Source organism: Poecilia reticulata, linkage group LG22 (genome assembly GCF_000633615.1).
Source record: "Poecilia reticulata strain Guanapo linkage group LG22, Guppy_female_1.0+MT, whole genome shotgun sequence".
NCBI classification, from domain to species: Eukaryota; Metazoa; Chordata; class Actinopteri; order Cyprinodontiformes; family Poeciliidae; genus Poecilia; species Poecilia reticulata.
In genome coordinates, this window is record NC_024352.1 from 19,543,189 (window position 1) to 19,561,306 (window position 18,118).

The 18,118-nt window shown below is 38.1% G+C and overlaps 1 protein-coding gene across 2 annotated transcripts; it reads left to right on the forward strand.

Annotated features, from left to right (window-relative positions):
* The first annotated feature begins 1,302 nt into the window (after window positions 1-1,302).
* On the forward strand, window positions 1,303-18,068 carry lg22h14orf180 (linkage group 22 C14orf180 homolog). 2 transcript variants are annotated; one of them, XM_008400173.2, is made up of 10 exons: window positions 1,303-1,738; window positions 3,084-3,114; window positions 7,689-7,775; window positions 9,501-9,621; window positions 12,365-12,395; window positions 12,848-12,956; window positions 16,025-16,188; window positions 16,294-16,426; window positions 16,731-16,754; window positions 17,863-18,068. In XM_008400173.2, the coding sequence occupies exons 1-10, from the start codon at window positions 1,586-1,588 to the stop codon at window positions 18,066-18,068; spliced, it is 1,059 nt and encodes a 352-aa protein (XP_008398395.1). In that variant the 5' UTR covers window positions 1,303-1,585. The 2 variants fall into 2 exon arrangements, with proteins under 2 accessions (XP_008398395.1, XP_008398396.1); XM_008400174.2 differs by lacking the exon at window positions 16,731-16,754.
* Window positions 18,069-18,118: the final 50 nt, after the last annotated feature.

The window sequence follows — 18,118 nt, forward strand, 5'->3', positions numbered from 1 at the left end:
AATCTTATGTTGAAAATGACGGTGTACATACTTGCATGCATTCAAATCCTTATTCCTCCCCCGTTTGTAAATAATTAAAAAGGCAGTGAGATTTCAAATGCACAGCTTGTGGGAGCTGTGCATTTGTGGGAGGATGGAGCAGTTTGAGCTTTTTGCAAAGCTTAGATCCTGTATCTTGCTAATGTAGGCATAGATTTTATCACATATACTTTCACATATCTCCATGTTTTTTATTTGAACTCTAGTTGATTATTTACCACGAAGTAGTGTGTGATTGTGAAAGTAAATTAAAACCGTTAATTCTTTAGTTTTTTTAAATCATTACATTCCTCCACCTTTCTCATGCTGTGGATTGGTAAAGGAAGGAAACGCATCTCTGAATAGAAACTTTGAAGTGTTACCAGAGATCCTCAATTACTCCAACATCTGGGCTTTTACCCAGTCATTCTAATAAATATGTTCTGATTGATGTCATTCCCTTATATCTCTGGCTGTATGTTTTGGATTCTTGTTGTAACGGGTTATTTTTGCCCCGGTTTCAGGTCTTCTGCAGCCCTAACAGGTTTTCTTTCTGGATTGTTCTGTATTTATTTCCTCCTTCATGTCAACTCCCATCAGCTTCCCCATTCATACTATGAAAAACATTTGCACAGCATGATGCTGCCACCACCATGTAGGTGATGGGTAATTTTGTGTGACAGATTGAATTTTAAGTTGAGGTGAAAAAGGTGATCTCAACTGAAGAGGACACTTGTTTTATGTGTCCGCTTTAAGGATTGTGGCTAACTGCAGATGGGACATTTAGTGACTTTCTTTCTTTCTTTTTGCTGCTCTTCCATGAAGCTGATTATGTGGATTGCTCAGCTCACCTGTTCTCTGTAGCTTCTCTGGCAACTACTCGTATTCATCTTCTCAGATGTTAGACCCTTCTTTAAATGTCCACGCTGCTTTATCTCTGACCTGTTTTCTGTGCTCATTATTTTTTTGTTGTTGTTTTGTTTTTGTGAATCTGTTGGTCTGTCCTGAGATGACATCARTSYAAAAAAAAAAAAAAAAAAAAAAAAACWCMAGAAAAGAAAAAGAAGTTTGTTCTTTCACAACATGTGACAAGGTTACAGAGGAATGAAGACTTCCCTCAGGCACTTTGTTCATCTTTCTATCCCCTGCTCAGGGATTGGAGAAACACTCGGCACACTGGTGGAGCTACCGCGTCAAATCAGAGCAGAGATTGGCTCAGAGCGCTGCCACTCGCACAGCAAATGCTCTCCAACTTCCTCTGTCCTCCTTTCCTGGTGCAGCCTGAGAGGAGGGAGGAGAATGGATCTTTTCTGTGTGAGACGCCGGCACTACCTCACACTGCTCCTTACCACCTGTCCTTGACTTAGTGAGCACAGGCGGGACAGGCAGCTGGCTTCCTTCAACAGCTTTCCTGTTTGTTTATCTGCCAACATTCTTTAAAAAAAAAAAACATTTCCCCCACTGTGCTCTTCTTCCTGTGGTGCTTCGCTGCAGAAGTGAAAGACGCTCATCGTCGGCCAGTGAGAGCTCTGATGGGAGGCAGCTTTGACTCTGGCTGGGACTGGGGATGCTGAACGGAGGGAGGGAGGGCCTGTTTGAGCTGGGACAGCAGTTCCAGCAGCAGGGGGAGTACCAGGCCGCCCTCCACTGCTTCCTCAGCTGTCTTCTGGGACTGACCCATGTACAGAGCTTCACCTCTCTGCCCAACTGCCTGCACCAGGTGAGCTGGATGGGAGCGGGACACGCACAAGAACAGCTTTCTCCTCGCAGGATCATATGTTTGCTCAGCTGTGCAGACACATTTGCATCACTTTATGTATAGATAATGTTTCTTACCCCAAAGTAATGGCCATGTTTAACCTTGATGTCTTTAGCACCAATGTCGAGTTTAACAGAGCAGGCTGTTATGTGCTTACTTGCTGACTCTGGAAGATCCCCTTCATCCCATCCGGAATGTTGCTGAATGATAGCAGGTGTCCAGTGACAGTCTTCTTTTTATGTTAGGACAATTATGTTTTTGTACTTTATCAACTTTTAGCTGATTACATTTCAGGGTGTTTTACAGTTTGTTGGTTTTTTTGTTTCACAATAGCAAAGCTGTAATTTCTTCCCCTGCTGTAGTGCATAAAGGAATGTGCCTTAAGTCAAAACACTGCCGTCATTCCAGAACTTTACAACACACAGCATGATGTTGACCAGACCTGCCTGGCTGTGACAAGAGCAGCAAGACTATGTTGTGAAAAACACAACTAAACATTTTTGAAGCGTATGCAGTACTATCCTATATATCAGAATCAAAGGTGTGGGATTCACATTCTTCTGCTGTGTCAGGATGAGGTGTATACATTTTCCTATAGTCATTTTCTCATCTTATTTTTTTTAAGTCAAGGATCAACTGACTTACTGGGAATTAAATATGAGTAATTCATGAGTGCATTCAGATTATTACTCGCCAAATTAATTAAAAGTAACTTATGCCATCGACTTCAGTTTCAAAAATCCAGTGAGTGATTGGATTTTTCACTGGCCTGCATATCTCGTCCTGCATATCACATGACAAGATCAAATAATGTTGTTGTTGGGATATTTGAATCACACTTCTATTACAGTTCTGTAAAAACACCTGGTAAAACTGTATTCCTTTGAGTACACTGTAATGCTGATGCAGCAGAATCTGTCAACATTTTTTTATCTTCCAAAATGTATAAGTGACTCCCAGTGTGAGAAAATTTTATTTCAAACATCCTGAAAAAATTCAAAAAACATGTTTCAAAAGTTAGAATTTTGAGTGAGACTAGAATGACCAAGAACAAGAAACTTGAAACTTGTAAAGTATAAAGTAAATTTATAAAACCACGAGACTGTTTAATTGTTTGGGGCAGTGGTGGGGACAGTGGTAGTGTAGGACGTAGTGAGAAGCTCTTTGGGATTTAAATTAATTTAAATCCCTTTTTACAACAAAATATAACTCTGTCGTCTGCAAATGGCATAAATCGTAAAATTGCTGAAAATTTAATATTCAATACTTTTCCATGTTTGTTGGTTGTTTTTTCTATACTTCACAGATTGCTGAACTGTTCATCACTGAAAAGAACTGTATCCTTCCTAAAAGTCTGTCTTGTTTCTCATGTTGTTTTTAAAATCAACACGTTACAGAAATCAGACTAAAATACTTTTTTTTTTTACTTTGTGAGGCAAACATGCAGCAGGCGTGTTTTTGATTCCAGGACCACGGAAGATGTAGATCATATATAGAAGGTAATTTGAGCAGAATGGGATGAGCGGATGTCTCTGGACAAGTTCATAATAACCCATTTGTCCCAGAATGCCACATGCTTTGTGTGCCACTCAGAAGGTGTGTTTGTCTCTTAAGAGGATTTGTGGGCTCTTATCTCAGTACAACAGAATGGGAGAGCACTAATTAACCTGCATCTGCGCCGAGAAGCGCATGCATGGATTTCCACTTCACTGCCACTATAAACTACAGCAGTACAGGACACTGAGATAATAGAAAGGTGTTCTCTTTCAGGATATATTACCCTCGCGGCTCGTCTCATTGTTACTGAGATACTTCTGTGCTTAATTTAGCCAGCTCAGGTTATCCACCTCTGCATGGCTTTACCCATCTCTGTCTAAAACAGGTTCATTTGCAGAGTTTCAGTCTATCAGTGGCTATCGCACTGCAACCTCCCGGCCTGCTCAGGACACCGTGACAGAGTTAAATCTTTTGAGTTACATAAGCTCATTAATAGTAATGGGTTTTGTCGGGTCAGATTGGGATGTTTCATGTACAGTAGAGTAACACTCTCTTACTTTTAGTGTAACATTACAGTCGTAAGAATGTCCTATTGTATTGAAATAATAATAATTGTTAAAACTAAGCTACAATGAATTTAAATATAGTGTTAATAATCCTATAGTAGCAACTTGAATCATCAGTGTATTTTACTGAGATTTTATGTTACAGACCAATGCAAAGTGGCAATAACTTCTTCCTTAATCTTTGTAAAATAGGTGAAGCTCTGTACAATTGGATAGAGAGCACATTTAAACAATTTTTCTTTTCAATATTGACACAGATTTCCAATAGGATTATGTCTGGAAAAAAACATGGATAGGCTTGGATCTAAACCATTCCATTATGACTTGTGTAAATGAAAGTGTTCATCACTTTCCTAAATATTTTTCTTCTTTCAGTGTCATGAAAACTAGATCTGTGAATGACCAATGAATGACCTGCCACGTCAATTTTATTCATACAACATATTTCATAAAACGAAAAAAGGCTTAAAAAGAAATGTACAAATGAAAGGTGAAAATAATTGAAACCAATAAGTCATCAGATACTTGGATTTAAAACAGCACACAGACACAAAACATCCAGTCCCGTTAAAAACTCGAGACAATGCTTGAATTTTAGGACGCAGTTCCAGCTCTTTGGTTTTGGGAGCAAACACATGAAATCATAATGAAATAAAGAACCAAAAGCTAATTTAGAGTTGATTCTAGGAACTAAAATACCTGTGTTTGAGCCTGGGGAACTATGTGTTCTGATACTCCAACCTGAGATGTAGATCTGTGCAGCTCCTCTAGAGTTACCATGTGGCACATTTTGTTAACTTATAAAGTTTTAAATGGGTTAGCCCCCCCATTATCTTCGGGACCTTTTAAATTTCCGGTCTGTGTCCAGAACTTTAAGATCCAATAATCAGTTATTACTGACAGTTCCTTGGACTCGACTTAAGAGGGAAGGAGATCGAGCTTTTTCTGTTGCTGCTCCTGTTTTATGGAATAACTAACCTTTCCAGATTAGATCTGCCCACAGCCTGGATCATTTTAAATCGCTTCTTAAAACTCATTTTTACTCTTTGGCATTTAATTGATATATTGTTTTGTGCTCTGTTTTGTTATTTGTGTTGTCGTTCTTGTACAGCACTTTGGTGCAGTTTTATACCTGTTTTAAAGTGCTATATAAATACATTTGACATTGACATTGTCTGAACGGGGCTGAAATGCTTCTTTAAACTTCACCATTTTATCCCTCCCCTTCCACTGTTTCCTTAATCCTTTATAATCATGTTTGTTCTTTAATGTTCTCCAACAAACCTGTTAGTTTTGCTGGATTTATAGAACTGTTGTATGACCTTTGTGGACTCTTTTATATCACTTTAAAAGGCAATAAAGTGATTTGAGGTTGAGGCTGCTTGAGGTTTATGGTTGTACTGAGAAGAAAAGTGCAAGACATTCAGTTAACGTGAATAATTTGGAAGGCACTATAGTAATTTTCACATCCATCACATGAGCAGAAGCAGTAGAGCTGTGCTCTTTTTGCAGCTGCATTCTAGGGAAGAAGGTTATAGGTCAGTCTGCCCAAACAGGAACTAGGATGTGGGAACTTTATAGTTTCACACAAATGTTTTATGAGAGCAAAAATACCAGCTTCTTCTCTCATGTTTCTCTATGCAGGATATAAATACATGACCTGGGGAAAAAAATGAATTTAAATATTCAAATAGCCTAATTCCCTGCTGATGTGAAAGACCAATCTGCACACAAAAAATGGGACACAAATTGTATGTAGCCAGTGTGTTGTATTAGAGATGAAAATAAAAAATAATCTACATCATTCTTTAGAAAGGATTTTTAGTATTAGTGATGTCCAATTAAAAAATTTCTATGTCATGGCAACATCAATCAACTCAGTATATAATGCTGTATATTTCCTGTTTAAATGTACTTTAAAAACAGTTACTTTGATCACAGTGTGAATGTTAGGCATATTTAGCTTGCAGAGCTGCTGAAGTCAGTTCAGTCTAAAGTTGAGTTGATGAAACGACAAAATAATAATTACTTTAATTTAACTTGAAACAATTTCTGGTTCCAGAATGCGACATGGTTTGTTTTTTTGCCTTATTCAGATAGATTTAGAGGTTGTTTATTTAGTTTGGTTTTGTTTAAACAATGTTTGGTATGATTTATGTCTCCGTTTTAAACCTACTCCTGCTTTTTTAGAATTCAGTCAAATTTGTTGAGTGTCTTTTAGTTATAAAACCTACATAATGTATGTTAAGAATTATTTTTTAAAAATGGTTTCTTAATTTAAAGTTTAGTTGTTTCCCCAGGAGGTCATTTCAGTTTACACCTGGGTCTCATGGCAGGTGTGAGCGGATTTGCCTTTGAAGCTTCTAGTGTTAATGCAAGCTGTTTTTTTTTCTTTTCTTTTTTGTGTTATTGGCGTCCAATTACCAGTTCAGAGCAGAGGCTGTTCCCAGGAAGGGATTGTGCATGGTTCCTGTTGATGGATTGCTGTGCTCCAGGCCAGTTAAATATAGCAGTGAGAAGAAGAGCGCCAACCTTGGGCAATGCTTCATCCCCTTTATTCTCCTGCACAGATGGCCCACCCTATAGCTGCTGTAGGTCCAACTGCTTGCTCAGGTTGAACAGTACTTCTCCTGGGTCAGAGCTGCCGTTTTTCTTACACACCTGACTGTATTCCGGCTCTATAACCGTATTTGGATTCTAATTAGGCAGGAAACAATTTGCTACTACCTCTGATTCATTTTTACTTGACTGTGGTGTTGATAGCATATGTGTTCTGTTTGCTCCTTTAATTTGTGGGTTGTGGCAGCGATGAACCACAAACATAAATTCAAACCCTAAATCGACCTTGGACCTCTCCAGAACATTTTCTCTGAGGTGTCTGCTGAGTTACCTGGCCTTCATAATACTGTTCTTTCATGAACGTCTGAGGTCTTCACAAATCAGCCCTATTTATACTGAGACTGAATTATTGTACCAATTGGGTGACTTCTGGAAGCTGTCAACAGGTTTTAATAAGAAGTATGTGGCAAAATGTCAAAATGTTCAAGGATTGTAAATCGTTTTGAACAGCAATGTGTGCTCCATTTCGTCCATTTATGGGTTTGCAGATAAGTTTTTGTTTTTTGTTTGGATTGTAAAGTTTTATGGTTATTGAGCATGTAACAAAATCAGGCAACCCTCCTGCTCTTCAGAAGAGAAAAATCTATTGTTTGTATTCTTAACCTTGTTGATGTTTTGGTGTAATTCTGATGTGGAGTCACAGAACTGATACAAACTGAGATGTTTTGGTTGTAATTTTTACTCATGGGAAATCTGATGTTAAGTAGGACACCTAAAAAGAGACTGGTGGGTTTATTTTAAGCACTCTCTGTTCCATTGGTCATCATAATAATCTGACGTGCATCAACAGTGTCTCTTTTCAGTGACAAGTACACTAAGTGCCCTGAATACTTTTGCAAAGTGAGCTATTTTTAGGATGTTATTCATAGAGTCTTTTTATGGGAACAAAAAAACAAAACAAAAAAAAAAACCTCCTGTCGAAATCTTTTACAAAGAATTTGAACTGAAATTAGAAACTTAAAAGATTAAAACTGGCGTTGAAGTAAGGATAAAATGCAATGAGAGATTTGTTCACTCTCGAACACAATGTGTGATTCAGACACTAAATCTGAACTTTAAGATCCACACGACGAGATTAACAGCCTGCTTTGGATTGCTACACCTTCTGTTTGGCCTGAATGGCTGTTGTCCAGCGGGACGGAAAAAAAGAAACGTGACGGCTGTTTTTAACTCCCACAACTGACTAATCCTGTTGTCATCTGAGACCAGTCCTTCACCTATATAAACAGATGGGAAGGCCCTCCAGTTCATCCAGGCTGAAAAGATGTTCTACGAAGTGGCATTGATCGAGCTCACTGCTCTTCAGGGGAGTCCAGGTGAGTATTTTTCTTAAAAGATCCACTTTTCAGGGACGATTTCTAGGAAAATGAGCGCACACACAGATCATGTACTGCGCAGTAGTGGACTTTGATTTTGTGGTGTTTGGCTCTGACTTCCAAGAATTTCCAATGACCTACATTACCAGGTAATATGTATGAGATTTGGCAGCTCATATATAGAAAACAACACTTTAAGAAAGTAGCTTTAAAATGTTTGCTGAATAATAATATCATAGGAGCTTAGTCTTTTGGCCAGTATAAAATTGTAAGGATCCACAAGTAACAGATGTGGTTGATTTTTGATGTGCCAGTATCAACTTATGTTGATTCTGGTTTCTTTCTTTTAAGAGCTTTCATTTACATACACTAAACACACCAAACAGAAAACATGGTGGTGACTGACAAGTTACACAGCTCTGCAATTAAAATGTTTTTACTAATATTAGATTCTTTAAAAGGTTAAGACAGAACAGGTTTAGCTTCCTGTTCCAATGATGATGTCTTACACTGTTTGTGTTTTGGAAGTTGGAGCTTAAATCTGGAAATGACCTCACATCTGAAAAGTACTTGGTCACATCGGCTTTGTTCATTACTGTAGTGCTTACTGCTGTTAGCTACCAGATGATGATAAAAGACATCGTGCAGCATAATGTGTGCGTCTAGTCTCGGCTTTCAAAAACATTCTTTGAATTTCTAACTGAGAGCTTGGAAAATCCAGGTTTCAATTACAAGCCAAAAAACAAATGTCTGTTCTGCCTCCATTTCTAGTTTCCTTCTGCTTTTGTTCTTCGTCTGAAGACTATTTTTAACACCTCGCTAAAAACTGAAGCTGGTCAACTTTGTGTTTTATCCACGCAATGATTTTTGATGTCACGGTCACGGTGGGTATAAACTGGTTTGCTAAAATAAGGTGTGTGATACTACATGTAATTTTGAAAAATCAACACAAGTCTGACATTTAAATATTTCAAAATTGACAGCTTTATCTCGTTTTACCATAAACTTGGAGGTGCCTTGTGTCGAGCAGTCAGAGCTAGCCTAGGCCAGTCATTCATCACCTGCTTTGTTTGCCGCTCCAGACGGCTGCCTATTCCCCTCCGTCTGCTGCTGAGGCAGCAGAGCAGCGCTGTGTGGGCTTGGTGGAGGAGGTCAGGGACAGGCGTAGTGGGAGATAAATGGTCACATTTTTTCATTAGGAACTGTGTCACTCCAGCTAACCGAAGCACCTGAATCAGCACTGACTCAGGTTGGACGGTAGACTTCTTCAGAGAAGCCATTTTTCTTATCCACCTCAGTGTATTTCCTCTCTTGACAGCTGACATGTTTATCACTGTATTTGGATTCAAATTGAGTAGGAAGTCTTTTGCCTGCACCACTGATTTGTTTTCATTCACTTGTAGTATTGATAGCGTATGTGCTTTGTGTGCTTAATGTGCTCTCCTTCTGTTTGTGGTTCGTCACTGTGTGCTTCTCATCGTGGGCGTGGAAACCGTGTTGTCTGCTCTGCCTTATCTGCTCTCTCCTGTGCTTATCTCTGCTCTCTTGACTCCGGCCCTCAGTTGGATCCTCGTCACATTTCAAGCTTATAGTCTGCAGCAGTGTCAGACAGGCTGATAGTTGGTTGCTGAAATTTATCTTTTGCACTCTGTGTGGATTGGGAAGAAGAGGGGGAGTTTGCTCGCTATTGACTGACTTACTCCATGCCCTGTGTTTCGGTAACAGGGCCTCAGGAGGAGGCCACCCTGGGCTCTGCAGGATGGACAAACCCAGAGGAGCTGTCAGAGCAGGCCTCTCAAGCGCAACACCTCGAACGGCTGGCTCAGCTCTGCATCATGAGCAAACAGTAGGTAAAACTGTGTCCTGCTGAGGCCTCAAATGTAAAGCAGTTAATGGGGTGAAAGATGTTTTTGCAGGTTTAACGACTCAACAGGCTCATTGTGGGTGGATTTACTGTCACAAACTATATAATTTTATTGTGATGCTTAGCTTTTTATTTTCTAAATAATGCTAACATCATATGGATGATTCTGTTGCATTTTCTTATTTGCCTCACATAACCGATGTAGAACTAGGTCCTAAAAATTCAGGATATAAATATAAATAATTAGATTTTTGCTGTGTGTGTTGTGTGGGGTGTTACTGAATTTTAATAAAGATTCACTGCCTTGCAAAAAAAGAACAAAAACTAATTTCAAGAATCTATATCAATACACAATTAGCTGAAATAATTCCTAAACAATTTGAAATTACAAATAGATATATTAGGCTTTTTATATGACATATGTTCCACTTACAGAGAACTCTTACTTTAATGAGTTGAATGTTTTTTGCATATAATGAGGAAAAAGACTCCGCTCTCTCTGCCTGTATCTGGTGTCTCGGGTGGCGTTGGTACTTTGTTCAGGCCGTACCATACGCCTTATTTTCTCTGCCTCTGTTGTCATTGCCTGGAAAAGGCCATTTAACCTGATTGCTGCAGAGGGTGACAGAGGGTGGAATGTTTGCACAGTGGTGTGCTGGTCACTGCGCTTAATTAATGCAAGGAGCATACAGTAGTTAAACATAAATGAGATGGTAATGACTGAGCATGGCTATGCTGGTATGGCTCGGGTTTCCACCTAAATAAGGACACAGGAATGTGACTCTCCTCTTACGTTGCCCCTCTGCGCTTTGGAAATGTAACCCAAAAAAGACTGGAATGTTTGGAAAACATGTAAACTCTCTTTGACCTCTACATGTAAGAAAATGATCCCTCGATGGTCTGATTAGATCTAATAAAAGCCTCAGGCGTCCTTCCTTGTGAATAAAAATCTGTAACTGGTCCCTAATATTTTAGGGTAAGGATTTCTTTTGACAGAGATTTTCTCATGGAGAGGAAAAACTAATGGGACACCACATTTGAATATATTTATAATCAGGTAACAACTCAAGTAATTTACACATACAAAGAAATGGGAGATATATTAAGGTGATTATTATCAAAAACAGGATTTTATTCAGTATTTAATTATTTCTGTAAGCCTTTTCCATACTTATTTTTATGTAATTTTTACATCATTACTTGGCATCCAATTTATGAATTTATATGCACTGGTTGTGCTGCTTGGGTTGTTACTGACATCTGGTGAGGATTTCGTATCAACCGGCTCATTAGAAACTAATTTGACTAATTAGATTTTTGTTAAAGCAAAAACGCTACAAACATGAAAGATTGTAGCGTTATGTTGTTTTATGACTTTTGGACCATAAAAACAAAGCGATCATATTATAATCACTACACATTTATAGTATAAAGCTTTTGCACTCAGATTTACAGAACATTTGAAGACCGGTATGAAAAGTATGACAACTTTTGAAATGATGAATTTGTATGAACCTGGCACCTGGTTCCTCCAAGCTGAACACTAAACACAGCTTGCTCTACATCTGCAGGCACATGCTTGGCTGTGAGGGCCACCAATGCCCTTGGTTGACTTTTTCAGGGCAGGTATGCACGGAACGACTGGCAGGTCTTCAATGAAACGCGTCACGTTCACTTAGCTTAGCACTTGACAGGACACCGACAGGGAAGCATGAGAAAGCAAACCAACCTGTACAGCATTCCTTCCATAATTCTCCCTGGAGTTTAGAAGGCGGCAGCGCTGGCAGGAACGAAAGGTCTCCACGTCCTCAACGAGGCGCCTGCATGCCTACAGCTGTGTTGTCCACTCACAGCGCGCACGTGTTCAAATGTCCTGCTGCTATGATCCAAACTGTGAAACTCAAGTGCTCTGCTGGTTTGAACAACAGCTTCTACATTGTAGGTCACATTTAATTATTTGTCAAACATCAGTGTGTTAACGATATCCTATCTTTATCACTCTAAAGAAGCACAAAGACATCTCTCTATTAGTTAAGGATTTTTTAAACCAATGTAAACGAAGCACTTAAAATAAAAATCTAAAAACTCATCAGAGCAAATTATAAACTCAAGAGTCATATTTTTTCTAATAACATAAATATCTGCTCCCTTCCGGTCAACTAAATCAACATCTAAACAGAAGGGAAACAAAACAAAAACGTGACTCTGAAGCATTTGTGGATGTCTGCTGTTTACACAGCTCAACGTGGCACAATAACCTGTTCAAACAATGTCAGATGATAATAAAATAAACAGGTTTACGATAAGAGGCAGTGAGCTCGAGTTAAACTAATACCAATCCTGCCTGTAGTTTATAGTGAAGCTCTTTGTTTTTACTGTTTTCGTCTTAAAAGAGACCCATAACAAATTATTATATCTATCAAGTATTAAACCCAAGCCTCATAAACTCAGGCATCCATTAACAGCGTTTATGGATGCCTGAGTTTGCAGCAGTGGAAACAGGAATAGCTGATACTAAGTAAGCGGTTGCACTGGTTTAGCACTAGAACTGATTTGGTGGTGAACTCCCTACTGGTAATGTCCCTGCAAATACTTATTTTTAACATTTTATTATTATTATTATTATTATTATTATTATTATTATTATTATTATTATTATTATTACAAACAGAGAAAAGATATTGTAATTTTTGTGTAATGCTAATTTTCTCTCTTCTCTTCTTAGACCACATCTTGCCCTAGAATACAGCGGTAAGGTATGTTTGGGAATTTCATTACTGCTTTTTCTGCCTGTGCATATATAAAGAATATTGTTGATTTGGACAAAATCTTTCTTAAAATGATTCTGATCCTTTTCTTTTTCTCTTGTCTTCTTATAAGACATCCTGTGAGAAACTTTGGAATACCAATAGATATATATTTCTTAATTTGAGAAGTTCATTAGCTCCAGTGTAAAAGCAGGTTTCTTCCATTTGAAAATTTTAGCTAAGGTAGAGTCCTTCCTCTCTCCCAAAGAGCTCAAAAAAGTTATTCACTTTTCATATCCACTCACTTTGATTACTGGCATTTTTTGCATGTTGGTTTAAATCAATTCTTTGTTTTCAAAATCCTGCTACTCGTCTAATTACTGGAGTGAAAAAGTATGGATATGTTACATGTTTTGGCTTCTCTACATTGTCTTCTTGTTTCCTTTATCTGTGTGATTTAGGCTACCAAGATTCATCAGAGGACCTTCGGTAACGACCATCCAATAACTGCCAGAAGCCTGGAGCTCATGGCAACCGTCTATGCTGAGATCGGCAAGACTGAATACTCAGGTAAACACTCAAATGTTGCAGAAGAGCAAAGTAAACACAAGTCTCTTTCCAAAGAAATGTTGCAACAGAGATGCTTAAAATACACAACTTAATAGCTGCTGTAAATCAAACATGGGTGTGTAACTAGTGGACGACGCCTGTTAACATTGTTCAGCGGCAGTGCCTGTGAAAATGCACAGCTGATCTGAAGTGCTTCTGCGGAGAATGTCAAGCAGTGAAAATGTTAAATTAATGAACACTTGCAGTTGTGTTGAACACAGGAATGGTTTTATGCAGAACAACAAGCAGATATGTGGCTCTGTGACAGTTTGAGGCCACGATTTGTTGCGTCGTGAGCATGCTTCGCTTGCACTTGCAAAGCCAAAGACTCTCTCGCTCTCTTTCTTCCTTCCAACTTCTTAACTCTGCATTTTTGTGAGGACTGCTGTGTTGTAAAATGAGTAATACATTAAAATCACCCAGGCTGCTAAGTCAGCTTTCTGAGAGAGGCAGCGGAGCCGAATGGTAGCTGTACTTTGTACAGCGTCAAAGAGACACAGCAATATACATGTAGTACTAAAGCTTGTCAGAATCCTTTATTGCTCACCACAGAAGATTATAAACAAGGTATTGCTTCACCGAAATGTTGTCTGCTGTTGAAGAAAGCACAAATTTAAATGTTCTACTTTTTGTTACTGCTTGTTGTCAAAAAGTATTTAGTCTCTTATAGATAACCCAAAGAAGTTAGTACAGCATTAAGATTTTAGGTCATTATTTGAGTTAAAGGGGGAAAAAGCTGTTAAAACCAACTTGTGCCATTCAATTCAACAACTGCTTTTAAGTGTTTGCTAATTTGCAATGATTTTTTCCAGACTGTCTTTGCATAGTTATTTTAATTCAGCCACAGAGGAGAGTTTCTAAACCAACCAGAGTATCTCTATTGTGTGTAAGTCCAGACTTTGACTGGGCCATGCTAAAGCCTTTTGTAAGTGGAATCATCATCCTGTTGCATAACTCCTGTGCACTTGAGGTTAAAATAATAATAAAAAAAAACATCAATCACCACCATGTTTTCTGTTTGGTGTGTTTTAGCTTTGTTTTTGGTCAGCAGCTGTTTTAACCTTGGAACATTACCATTGATTAACAGTAAATTCCAAATGCACATGAAGTTGTACACTTCATCATGTTTGTATCCCCACCACATATAAATGTTGGACAATGGTTAACTCCTTTAAAACACAATACATTATATTATTTGGATAATTTATAACAAATCTGCATAAATGGGCCCCAAATGCATAACATATGTTTTATTTATTTCTTTATCAATCTATTTTACAAATTTTAACACAAACAGGCTGTTTCCATAATCTGATTATCTACCTGTAAAAATAAGACAATTTGAATTATTATTTTAATTTAAAAGAAAAAGAATTATGTTATTTTTTGATCACTTCTGTGTATTTTAAATGACTCTGTGAATGTAAAGTTGCTCCAAAGTTGTGTAATTCAAAATTGCCAACTGCAGAGTCTGCCTCAAGGCTTTTCGATCGATTCAGATTTGTTTCACTCATAAATAGAAACCAGACTCATGTCGCCGAAGTCCCTGTAGCAACATGCAGACTCATTCCAGGCTAAGCCTTCTAGATCATCTACAGGATTTACCATTGTTTGTTTTGACTTCTGATTCAAGTTTGTTCCCCCGACATGTCCTTAGTCTCTCTCTGTTATTTTTAGGCTTATTCATCCTAATAGACCTTAGACACAAGTTAACCTAACGCATTTTATCAGATTAAGGGTGGAAATACAGGACTACAGCTAAATGTAGAGATAACTTATGAGGTTTTGAGCTATTTGGGTTTGGTAGACCAGCAAACATTTCAGTTCAGTTTCAATTTATTAAACTGAATCTATTTCAAACTTGTTCACATTATTCAGGAAGTATTTTAGGAAAAAAATATAGAAAATAGTAATTATTTTTATTTTTTTTACTTTTTTTACTTTAATAAAATTTGAAGTCTATATGTTTTAGTATAGTCATCACACCAAGTAAATTCAGCAAATCAGTACAATTAGTTCTCTAGTTGTCTTTGGATAAGCTAAATTCTTATTGATTTATAAAACAAACTATTTAGTCAATCTAGTGCCCAATACTGACCCCTGTTGGATGCCACAAACAATAAGGAGTTGTTATCTGCCAGTTAATTAAATAAATCAACAAAACTTAAAGCTACCTCTTCTGATGCAATGACTTCAGTTCGTTTAATCAATGTAACATGATCTCTTGAATCATTTGCATTTTTCAGTCAACAAATAACCCACCCTTTGTATTAACTAACATTTCATGGTTACCGTTAAAGGCGATGTTGTAACAGCTCAACATGGAGTGAGAGCTGTCGAAAAGAAAACACAAGCTTTCATTATAAACTTTATCCATGTTGTGATTCAGTAGTTTTGACAAAAAAGAAACATTAAAGCTGCCTCACAATCAGGATGGAGGCTCCTAAATACTATAAGGGTTACTAAGATTTCAGTTTGCATCAGTGGCTGAAGTATCAGCAAAGGAAATATTATACACCAGTAAGAAAACAACCGTAAACATTATGAAGAGGTTTTTAATGGATGGCAATGACCACTACGTCCTAGAAAGTAAAAAAAAAAAAAAAAAAAAAAGAAAGAAATTAAGTCTCTAACACATTGTTTTTTATTTGAAAGATATAGATACAACTCATTTGCTGCTCAGATATTTAACGGCATTATTAAGGAGTAATAATTGTTTAGAAAATCAGATAAACTGCCTCTACAATCTTTATCTATAGTTGCATTTTCATTGTTTGTTGATCCCTTCCCAAATATTCAATTGAATTGAACAGAATATACTTTATTAATCCCAGAGGGAAATTCACACTTTAACGCTGAACAATAGCAGAACAATAGCAACATGCAAGGGTTAACATCCTGGCTCCTGTGTTGGGACACATTTGCATGTTCCACATTTACCTTCGGTTCACTCTCTCCGTCTTTACCTCAGACAGAAACATTAATCAGCTCCCTGCTCATGCACAGTGTGATCATGGTATTCCCTCTAGACTCTCTGGGCCAGTGCGTGTCGGCGCTGTCCAAACGCTTCGCTGCTGCAGAGTCCCTCAGAGACACCGTCAACTGTCTTCCTCATTCCCACCGCGAGAAAGTTTGCGAGGTGCGTCACAGAAAAGACGCGCACCACCAACAGGAAGACACGCCAAATCCTAAGGTAGGGGTGGGGAGTTGTTCACAAAATACATGTTATTTCTCGTTTATTTGTCTGGTTGAACTGTTATGTGTGCAGAATATTCATGTTGAGTTAATTTCAATGTAGGCAACCAGTGGCAAAGTCCCTACCTCCATTCTAAAGAGGCCAAGTCCTAATTATGGGTCAGACGCAGAAACCAACCACAGACGGAAGGGCGAGCGCAGGGTTCGATTCAGGGAGCCGGAGACCACAGTACACGGTGAGAAAACTCAACTTTTAACACTTTGCAGAGTTCAGTTGCACGACTCTTAAAAGTTTATTCCCTGATGTTTGTCATTGTCAGCTGTACATTCACAGGAATTTAATTAAGAAAATGCACTCAAGCATAGGAATGCATAAGCGACCAAACATGAGAGAGCAAATAAATCTTGCAATGCAAATCACAGTACATTAAGTCCTGAGTGAAAGTGGACTGTCAGACCACAATAACTGATTTGTAGCTGGTGCATATCATTGAAGTTGGCTTGTGTTGACACAAAATCTATTCTCTGTTGGCTTCACAGATATTTACTGTGACCCTTTAGGTGGTAAGTTTATTCAAAAGGAGCACTGAGTTGCATGGGGGAGCACCAACAACACTGCAATGTCTTTGCCAATATCTACTGAAAATCATCACACAATTTAGCTTTCATGATTTGTTACAAGCTACTTTTGCTTGATGTACACACTGTGGTTACACTAATCACTGATACTCCCTTGTTTTTAAGAATCTGAGGCACATAAATATCACAAACTGTACTAAAATGGTTAATTTGTAGTCAAAGGGCATGTAACATAATTTTTCAGATTTGGAGTTCATGGCAGTTTTGCTCCTTACCCTAAATGATAGCGTTTCAATTCAGAGAAGAAAATTAATTTTACATAAGTAAGCAGTAAATTAAATTTATAAAAAATCAATCATACACACAAAAGATTGGATCCCAAAAATTACTTCAACCTTTGAGTCAAGCACCCTCTTCTTCATTGGGAGAAATTATAACCTGAAGTTCATAATTGTTGTTTTCTAAACATGCTGGAGGAGAGAGCGGTTCATGACTTAATGCAATCTGCAGACATCACCCGATGTTTTGTACTGATAGAGAGTATGCATACTAACAGCCTGTTGTAAAACAAAGTCTTTCTTTTACCAAGTAAACAATATTTTTGCAACCAACAGCTGCAGTTGGGTTGGTGGTCTAGCTGTTGATTTCCTGTGTAAGCTATCTGTTCCAGCTAGGTTGTTGTTCATTCCCTTAACAGTTAGGGAACATAGGGAAGATTATTTTTGGTGCATGAGGAGAAATATATCCTCTACACTTATTTACTTTCATTGACCTTATCAATATAATCTTTAGATGGTTAGAAAGCTCATTTTCTTAAAAGAAAATTGTGTAGCGCAATAATCTTTCTTAAAATTACTTATCTACTTTGAAAATTAGTGGAAAGGTTAATTATGACATATTTAAATTTCATGCTTTTAACATTTATAGGTATATGGCTCTAAAATGTGATGTTATTTGCCTTTTGATTGCAGACAATCAGCTTTTTTTCTATTCTGTGCTTCTTGGATCCAAAAACAAAGTCTTTTGCACACTTTCATTTAAATGCTCGCCATTTACAAGCCAAAACACTTAACAAAGTGCTCTCATTTTTCAGCCTATGAGACAACGCCGGCCCGGCCCCATCTTGCCCTGTTCACCTGCCTCTTCCTGCTCATGTCATTCCTCGGCGTTGCGATGTACTGCACCGACCGCAGGCGGCCGCAGAGAGCATGCGAGGAGCTGGAGGCTGCTTTGGCCGTCTACCTGGTTCACATGAAGCAGCTCCTGTGGGGCTGCTGGATATGGCTGACCATGCAGTGACTGTGACAGACCACAGATGGAGACATGGAGCTTTTCTTTTTATATATATA